The sequence below is a fragment of the Salvia miltiorrhiza genome, chromosome 8 (assembly GCF_028751815.1).
Source record: "Salvia miltiorrhiza cultivar Shanhuang (shh) chromosome 8, IMPLAD_Smil_shh, whole genome shotgun sequence".
Lineage (NCBI taxonomy): Eukaryota > Viridiplantae > Streptophyta > Magnoliopsida > Lamiales > Lamiaceae > Salvia > Salvia miltiorrhiza.
In genome coordinates, this window is record NC_080394.1 from 8,980,264 (window position 1) to 8,989,516 (window position 9,253).

The following is a 9,253-nucleotide window of genomic DNA, read 5'->3' on the forward strand; positions in this document are numbered from 1 at the left end:
CACCATTCCACTCACATTTATATTGGGACCCTTACTCCACTACCAACTTCACTCACATTTTATTAAAACTCGTGCCGAAAGTAAAGTGACATATTTTTGGTGGACGGAGGGAGTAACATTTATTTCACAAAAATAACTGTAGAATATTTGTTATTTCCATGGTGGGTGTATAATTGAGGTGCAGCGAAGGTATGTGGTGGGCATGGCATTATATAGCAAGCAAGGGAAAATAGGGCATGCATGGAAAACGAGTCCCCTATTAAGTTGATGTTAGTCATTGTCGATGAAAATACAAATACTCGATGCTAGTGCAGTGATACATTTGCAAGTCAACGCCATCCCCAATCGATGACGTCACCGTCCACGTCACCCTCCCCCCTTATAAGAAGTGTGTATTGCTATTGCCGTTGCTTTCTATCAAACCTCCCTCTCTCTCTCCCAAAACCAAATTAACATGTTCGGCCACAAACTCCCTTACGACTACACGTCCGACTTCCAGAGCCAGTTCCCGCTCCCCGACGCGGCGGCGCAGCCATTCCCGCCGCCTCCACTCTTCATACCCATCCCGGGCGCCGAGCACGACTCGCTATCCGCATTGAGGTCGGAGATCGGATACACCAGCAGCGGCTGCAGCAGCTATGGCGGCTCCCCCACCTCTTACAGCCCCACCCTCATTCACCGGAGCATCTCTCTTCACAGAAACATGGACGCCTACTCCGCCATCAACTCCGCTCCCTACTGCGACTGCGACACCACCTCTGTCAGGAAGGTGCTCAGCACCGGCGATTTGCAGGTACCAATACCATGCCATCTTTAAATTAAACAAAAATACTCACTTTGCTATTGTATAATATTACTCAAGAAATATGTACTCTCTCCGTTCCAATTTAATAGACCACATTTTCTTATTTGAACGTTCTATTTTAATAGGTCATTTTCTAAAATGAAAAGTCAATACATAACGAAAATATACTCACATAACTCATTATTTATATCAAATGTTATCGTGACTCAAACATAATTTTTTTTTTCATTTAAAAAAAATATCTTCGTTTCTCTCTTTTACTTTTTAGATAAATATATCCTTACAAAAAGTTGATTTTTCTCTCCTATATTACTACAAATTATTTATTGTTTCTGACCAGCCTTATGGCCTATTAAATTGGGAAAGAGGGACTATGTCATTAAGATAAATAAAAAATTGTCACTTTTTGCATCAAAGTACTTGCTTGTCCTTGTTTGTTTAATTCTTGAATTGCATGTTGAATTTGTGTAATGTTATAAAATTAAGGGATCTCTTTATTTTTTGCAACTTTCTTTATGTTTATAAGAAATTTTGATGAACAGGGATCGCAACAACAACAACAACAGAATCAAAGATCGTTGGTGAGCGAGAGCAGTATCATAGAGAGCATGAGTAGAGCTAGTCCTTATAGTCCGGAGGAGAAGAAAGAGAGAATCGAGAGATACAGAAGCAAGAGGAATCTTAGGAATTTCAACAAGAAGATTAAGGTTCCTTACATTGTCGTAGTATACATAAATGTATATATATGTATATAGTAGTGTGATGTAACAATGTTGTTGCAGTACGAATGCAGGAAGACATTAGCAGACAGCCGGCCACGAATAAGGGGCAGATTCGCTAGGAACGACGAAATAGACAAGCCACCTCAGACTCAATGGGAACAACATAACCAAGACGACGACGAGGATGATGATAACTGGATCAATTTTCTTGATTCATTTTCCGCCAATCTCATTCCCTAATTTTTTTTATTAATAAACTATTTCAGAGGTTGTTAGAGATTCTTCTTTCATAATTTCATGAAATGTCAGTGTTTTGATTGTTTCAGTTTCTTAGAAAACAAAGGAAGTTTGCTAGATGCATGGTCCAATACTTATTGCATAACAGAAGAATCTCATGTAAGACTGTTTAATTAGCCAAGACGAATGAAATAGTATTTCATTAGAAACATAAGTTTGAATTTGAATAATAGCACTATTTGATGAATCCTTACTCATGAGACAATATCATTGATAGAGAAAATGATGGTCACAAAAGTCCTTATCACAAGGCACTATTATCCATGGAAACTCGTTTCCCTTCCCTTCCTAATCTTGTCGACGAATTTGCATTCTCTTCGGACTTGTAATAAATTTATTCTTCTCCAAATTAACTCACATCCCAATATTCTCTTACAACAAAAAATGACACCACTAACTAAATTATCACAAATTTTACAAGAAAAACTTGTCTTCCACAAACACATAAATAAGTCTGAAACCACGACCCAACGTGGCACATGATTTTTTTTTCCCTTTATAATTTTAGCTCTTAGTAGTGGCTACATCACAACTAAAGCACTTGAAAACCGTAACAAGTCTTATAGCTTAATTTTGTAAGAACATGCAAAAGACCAAAATACAAATCTCAACCCTCCCTGAGCTAAAAGATAATACCCCCCTTCGTCCATACTAAATATATTGCACGGACTTTAATAAAAATGGTCGAGTGTGCGTGTTGTCAGTGGAGTAAGAGTGTCACTTTATTGTGAGTGGTAAACTTACAAAAAAATATAATGGGTACATTCATGATGGACAAACGAAAATAGTAAAATGGGTACATTTATGATGAGCGGAGGCAGTAATAAATAAAGCACTTCAAAAGCGTGAAATATCGACCTCTACGGCTATCAATATTTGAAGAAAATTGAGTGATTGTGGTGATTAAATTGTGGCTATGGAGAATCCGTGGAAAGCCATAATTAGTTGGATGTTAGAAAATAGTGATTGTATTTAGAGAAAAGTAGGTCTAAAGCCTGCGCTAAGGAAACAAGCATGAGTGGAAATTAATGAAGATAATAAGATTGGAGGGCCATATAGTGGGATTAGATGGATCAAAAGGAAATTCTCTAAATTGATCTGTCTCAAATTTATGAATTTTTGCACTAGATAGAAACAGAAGTTTCTATATTGTCATTGTGGGCTAAAAATGTTTTTTTTTTTTAAAGAAAAATATTGAATATTTGGCATACATAGTACATACTCGAACAAATACAAAATGAGAGAATAAAAAAAAAAACTAGCCGAATAAATGCTACAGTGTGGGTAAAATCCACTGATGGTAGCGCAGAAGGTCCGAGTTGGTGGGCCCAACCACAAGAAAAACTAAATCATCATAACCATTTCAAATTGATTATTTACTAGTACATGGACTCTACATATATATAAAGCCTAGCTACTAAATGCATGATGCACTTTTCCAAGTTGGATTACTAAATTAGAAAGAGCAAGTTTGGCTTTAGGAGCCATAATACACATTTAATATTGCAAAAGCAGGTGATTGCACAATCTCTTTACACTAATCATTTGGTCTCTCTCATGTTACTGAATCATTGATTTCAGCATTACAATAATGCAAAAATCGGCTCAGGTGAGGAAGAGAAGCAATTTGACTCAGAATCTGAATCTGGACTTTATTTCAATAAAGCCTAATACCAACACTATGGTCCCTAGAAGTGGGGAGGCCGGCCTTTGTCGGCCGGCGGTGGCCTTTCCACTACCTCTACAAATCATCTTTAAACTAAATAATACCTACTTATATCTTTACCCATCTCACATATGTAAATATACAATACTATTTACTTTAAAAACAAACCTGCAATGAGATTGATAGAAGTACCTGAGGAGAACTAGGCCTAAGATCAACCCATCGGTCCTGCAACGACCACATGCAGAGAAATCTTCTTCCTGACCTGTTTGCATGATTAGACAAGATTTTCCAGAAAGACAAGAAGTCAAATACAAAAAGGAGATTCCATGTTCATGTTGTAATTTAGTATGTAAAACAGGCATGTTACTGGGTTCCAAGAAGAGACAGTAAGTTGGATCCAACTCAAGGAATAATCAGCAGCATTTTTATTTGAATATTAACCTGATACTAAATGAGTCCCTATTATGTTGGAAAAGGAAATGTGTAAGGCAGAAAAGTAACAGACAGCAGCCACTCCCACAGTTATTTTATAGAAAAGTGAGATATTGCCCTAGCACATGCAAACCACTTCAAATCAGCAAGTCTATGAAAATAAACAATATGAATGTTGTAGGCTGGCCTCATCATTCCTAAAACCTTCAAAATCAAATCATCATATAAGCTGCTATGAATAGTTATTCAGTTTATAAAAACCTGATGAGGCAGAGCATGTACACAATGATCCCTTGGCCGTTTGAAGGGCCATTAACGATATAAACAAAATAGTAACATATTGAAGCAGTAGTCTATTCATCAGGACACTCCACTCTAGTTTCAGACTCAGCTGAGGTAACGATAAATCAGAGATTCAAGCACATAAGTGATTACTGATTAGAGAAGGGGGATGTAGGAAAATAAAGCGCTTACATTCTTAGCACAAATAACAGCCCTCGTGATTTCTTACTGATGAGCCCTTGTGCTGTTGTGCATGTAAGCAGATGAAAATTATGTCAAATTTATTGCATCTTTTTGCTCTGAAAAGAGACTTCTTCACAACACGTGGCAAGAGAGAGAGGAAGTCCACTTCCAACTTGCTTAAAGGAACTCTTCAGATCTGAGAGTTCATGTTAATAACAAACTCAACAGAATGAAATTGGTAATTATTTGTTCATTCATTTGAAATTGCCTCCACTAAATGGGACTATCACAAATTTTACAATATGAATGCCAGAAAAATAAGTTGAGGTAACATTACAAGCCTTTATCACTGCTTTTGTTTGGTGAGAATAAGCTGAACAACCAAAGGCAAAAGTTGCAAAACTCAAGATATACACAGAGAAAGAAACATCTCCCAACATGACTCAACACTATATACAATAATTCAATGCCTAAGCTGTTTCCGTTAAACCTTGAGAAGCAATCCCTACATCACAAGTGTGGTACAAAAAATAAGTAAATCTATGAGATAATTTTACATACTAGCTTGGTCTTTTACTTTTTGGGCTTCTTCTTGAAAGGCTTGGCTTTCATATATCGCTTGAATGGAAACAAGAAAGGTTGATGAGGTGACTTTCGTTTTCTTTTATTCATTCCTACAAGAGATGAAAAATAAAATCAGCATTGACAAAGTTCATATTAGTTTTCTAACAATTCTCACAAAGGATTAAGTTAGAATTTATGTCATACGAACTCATATCCCACAAAATCACATCACATAACAAGAAAAAGAATTCCATAATAGAAGCTAGATCCCACAAAATCACAAAATCATTGCTTCATCCTAATCTCCTCCTTGTAGGCTTAGCACAAGATCAAGCAACAGGAATAGGTTACAGACTAAACAGATGGAGTAAAATGTACCTCCTTGAGATTTAGCAAAGCCCTGACATTCAGTGATTGAATCTATCTGCTTCAACTCAACCATAATATCATCATTTGTTGGCTCATCAAAATTGGTTGTCACATGTGAAGACACCTCTAGAGGCAACCCATCACCAAACTTAATACAACTATCAGTCATTTTACTACATCGTCCTCCATCAACAGAACCATCTTTATAGGAGATGTGAGGTGGTGCCAAGGGATGCTCTTGCATGTTTCCAATGTCATTTTTGTTGAGAAGTTTGTCCATTTTGTTACCTTCATGTGCACACACACCCATTTCTAATAGATTTTCTACAGCGGGTTCTAATGGAAAGATAGATGAACTAGATTTACTTAAGGGATTATAAAGTTCAATAGAAACATGATTGTCAGTAGTAAACATATTGATCTTTGTAACATGATCTTGTCCACCACCATGTAAACAGGTTCCTTGATGGACAGGGGATGGGGCATCTTGTAATTGGGTATCAGATGCAACAGTATTTTGTTCCATGTCATTTGAGGTCTGTATAATTTCTTCAGAATCAGCAGACTTGACATTGAAAGTGGGCAAAGACAACAGTAACGAGTCTCCCAAACCTGAAATCTGATATTCCCTCTTTGCAACATCAATGGAAACTTGATCACGTCCTGGAAGAGGCAGACAAGCAAGTTTGGCTTCCGTGGCATTACCTAAGGGAACTTCAGAATCTTCACAGTCAAAGTTAGAATAAATATTTTTGGCACCAGATGGTGGCATTTGACCTTCAGGCAGTTCAACAACTCCCCCATGATCATTACTCAAATTACTAAGACTGCTTTCATTTTTCAGTAGGCTGTGTTGTTCTTCATGCAAAGTATTAGGACCAACCTGCTCTTCAAGCTTTACATCTGAATCATCCCCCTCAGTCTCCATGACAGGAAGAGCATGTTTATCAGCATCAGGTGGCTCCAAAGCTGCCTTTTTCACAGATACCAGATCTTTGATCTGCAAACCATGTGCAGGCAGGCCATTCAAATTTGAGGTGAAGTTGATGGTTTTCACATTTTCTTTTACAGTTTTCGAAATGGCAAAAGACTTCTCCATGTCATCCAATAGCACATCTCCCTGACCACTAGAAATAGGGTCCCAGTTAAGCCAATCATCAAACACAGATTTTGCTGGATTGAATTGTCCACCAGATGGTATTTCTTCAACCTTAACAGCCTCTTTGTAAAAATGTTTTTTCCTTATTGCCTTAGCTAGGAGAGATCTGATGAAAACAAATAAATTAATTAGGGACAAATAAAGTTATCTTCCAGTGGGAAAATGAAACAAGGTTGACAAACAACATATAGCTTCAGCAACTCACGCACCTACAGTTCGAGGAGATAGCTGCTTTAGCACGTTCTCTAGGGAGTCCCAGCAAAAAGAACAAATTTGCTACATCTTGAGGCCCTCTAAGTTCAGTTGCAGAAGCGGCATCACTACATATAATTAGATTTTTCCCTCGAGTCCAATCAACAAGAAGCTGGAAGCTTAAAAAGTTAGAATGATCTAATGAAAGTGAAATAGAACCTTTTAAAAGAAATGAAACAAAAATGCTCATGAAACACAGAGTGATTGTAACTATGCATGCAATGCATGGCGTGGAAATTCAAAACTTGGGAAGTTAGGCAATTTAAACACATCTAGCATATAAAATAGGAACAGTAGAACCTGAGTAACAACTGCCGATAGAGCAAAAGGTTAGTTTGGCAACTAGATTCTATTCTGATGCACTCTTTAACAGCATGTATCCTCTAAAAGATTTCAATTTCAAATCACAGTGGTTAAACTTACATAACCAACCTCATGCATGCAGTATACTGTATATTTACCTTGCAATTGGATATCATTTTTCGTTTTGATTCTGCATCAGCAAACAGATCAGAGTATGTGATCTCAAAGTACAACCCTCGCTGCAGACAAAAGATGAAAAAATTAACTGAAACCATTAACCGGACCTGGTGAAAAATATCTATAGAGTGACATTAAGCATTCAACAAACTTTATAAAGTCTAATTATTCAGTGCACTTACTCCAGCATGTTGTCCTTCAACTATTTTCACTTGAAAAAAAGAAACAAAGCCCTATCTACTTCAATAATTACAAATAAAACATCTATAAATATAGAGATTGGTTTATTCTCCAATGATTTTGGTATAGCTCTATTTTCCAAAGTTATAGAAAACACACTTTATAACCATGTTGCCACTATCTTACAATCAAAATTCATTTGGTACTTCAGATTTCTTCAATAAAGAGATCCAATTAATTTAAGAAATCTTTTAAAAGTGTGTGCTAGCTGACAGCAAGATTAACATCTTCACGCAATTACAGTTCTAACTAAGGTCTACATAATAAAGAAAGCATTGGCAACCAACCCCTTCCAATCACATTTACCAATCTACGCCTCGAGTTCCTAATCAATGTACTCTAAATAAACAAATAATGACTATAAGTACCAATAATAAGACCCAAATTAAACACACTGCAATAGTTACCAACTAAATGTTGCTGATAATGTCACAGAAAATCTTTGCAAAATGAAACAACATGATGCAGAATTCCATAGAAGGAACCTTAATTGCAGCTTTGACCATCGGCTGCTTTAACCTAAAGCTAAATGAGTCCATCTTCGAGAAATCAATAGAGATCATATCCACCTGCACATTCACCATCGAAAGGCTCACGTCATTATAAATACACACACACACACACATATATATATATATGCACCAAAACATGGTTCATCAGCCAGAATGCACAAACCTCCGATGTTTGACAAGCCTGATCAAATGCATCTTGTCTCGTAGGCCTAACGGCAACGATGTCGTAGCTCCGCAGTATAGGGTTGCCGGAATTAAGGGCCAAAGCTTGCGCGGAATTAGTGACGACCACGGTGAGGCGGGTGTACTGGCGGAAGGGGGCCGTAACGGCGACATTCAGAAGGTCGCGGTGGAGCTTGACGGAGGCGAAGAAAGACGAGGAGGACGGGCAGAGTGTGGAGATGGGAAAGAGAACGATGGAGCAGCGATCGGATTCCGACATGACGCCTGTGAGGGTGCGGCTGTAAGCGATGCCGGTGTAGCCGAGCTCCATGGCTTTAAGGGCGAGCTTCAGGCGGCGTCCTCTCAGGGACGGTTTGTCGATGGCATGGCGGTCAGATTCGCGGTAGGGTATGTTCAAGTCAAAGAACCCCATTTGTGAGAATAAGAGATTGCGGTGTTGGCGATGGCGGCGCCGCGGCGGGGAGGTTTATTTTTTGTGGCAGAAGAGGGGGTTTAATGGGCCGCAGAGGTTTAATTTATAATTTACTTTTCCATAAAAGAGTTTTGATAAATAAAAAAAATCACGAAATATTTCGAATTTATAATTTTGAGGTGACTTTTCAATTATGGTGAATTTAAATCATTATATTTTTAATTTTTATAATTATGTTTCTTATTTATTTTTTCGATCGTCAAAGTGTTAAATTGGAGCTTACATAAATTAGTAAAGACAATGTTATTTTTGTGAGACTTAAACGATATCGTTTCGTACAATTTTAATTAGAAAATTCTTCACATTATAAAGCGATTGTATCCTATATTTGCAACATAATTTATAATGTTTTAATAATTTTATTGCAAACAACGACGTAATATGAATATTATGTGGATAATTAATCCACGTAAACTTCAACTCAACAATCTGACGATCGGGAAAAATTAGAGAGACAGAATTGCAAAAATTAAAAAGACAGTGATTTAAGTCTTCACACTTCAAAAGTCATGATAAAATTACAAATTTGAAATATTACGTTATTTTATTTGTCAAAATTCCTTTCTAAACTTCGAAATTATAATATTCATAAACGTTTTCTTTTTCCTTTTTCCTTTTTCTTGAAAGGAAAA

The 9,253-nt window shown here is 37.0% G+C and overlaps 2 protein-coding genes across 2 annotated transcripts; one reads left to right on the top strand and one right to left on the bottom strand.

The window, feature by feature from the left end:
* The first annotated feature begins 240 nt into the window (after nucleotides 1–240).
* LOC131000723 (zinc finger protein CO3) lies at nucleotides 241–1,984 on the top strand. The gene is made up of 3 exons (XM_057926765.1): nucleotides 241–793; nucleotides 1,348–1,512; nucleotides 1,588–1,984. Exons 1-3 carry the CDS (start codon nucleotides 455–457, stop codon nucleotides 1,765–1,767), a joined length of 684 nt encoding a protein of 227 aa, XP_057782748.1. The 5' UTR covers nucleotides 241–454; the 3' UTR covers nucleotides 1,768–1,984.
* A 2,690-nt stretch (nucleotides 1,985–4,674) lies between these two features.
* LOC131000724 (protein GAMETOPHYTE DEFECTIVE 1) lies at nucleotides 4,675–8,662 on the bottom strand. The gene is made up of 6 exons (XM_057926766.1): nucleotides 8,130–8,662; nucleotides 7,940–8,023; nucleotides 7,196–7,276; nucleotides 6,692–6,846; nucleotides 5,333–6,588; nucleotides 4,675–5,064 (listed from the first exon to the last, which is right to left on the bottom strand). The coding sequence occupies exons 1-6, from the start codon at nucleotides 8,559–8,561 to the stop codon at nucleotides 4,964–4,966; spliced, it is 2,109 nt and encodes a 702-aa protein (XP_057782749.1). The 5' UTR covers nucleotides 8,562–8,662; the 3' UTR covers nucleotides 4,675–4,963.
* Nucleotides 8,663–9,253: the final 591 nt, after the last annotated feature.

Bases quoted from the DNA above. Each gene is read 5' to 3' on its own strand.
- LOC131000723 (XM_057926765.1), top strand. From the start codon at position 455: ATGTTCGGCCACAAACTCCCTTACGACTACACGTCCGACTTCCAGAGC. The intron at 794-1,347 runs GTACCAATACCA...TTTGATGAACAG, and splicing joins TCAGCACCGGCGATTTGCAG to GGATCGCAACAACAACAACA. The intron at 1,513-1,587 runs GTTCCTTACATT...ATGTTGTTGCAG, and splicing joins ATTTCAACAAGAAGATTAAG to TACGAATGCAGGAAGACATT.
- LOC131000724 (XM_057926766.1), bottom strand. From the start codon at position 8,561: ATGGGGTTCTTTGACTTGAACATACCCTACCGCGAATCTGACCGCCAT. The intron at 8,024-8,129 runs GTTTGTGCATTC...GTGAATGTGCAG, and splicing joins AGGCTTGTCAAACATCGGAG to GTGGATATGATCTCTATTGA. The intron at 6,589-6,691 runs GTGCGTGAGTTG...TGTTTTCATCAG, and splicing joins GCTATCTCCTCGAACTGTAG to ATCTCTCCTAGCTAAGGCAA.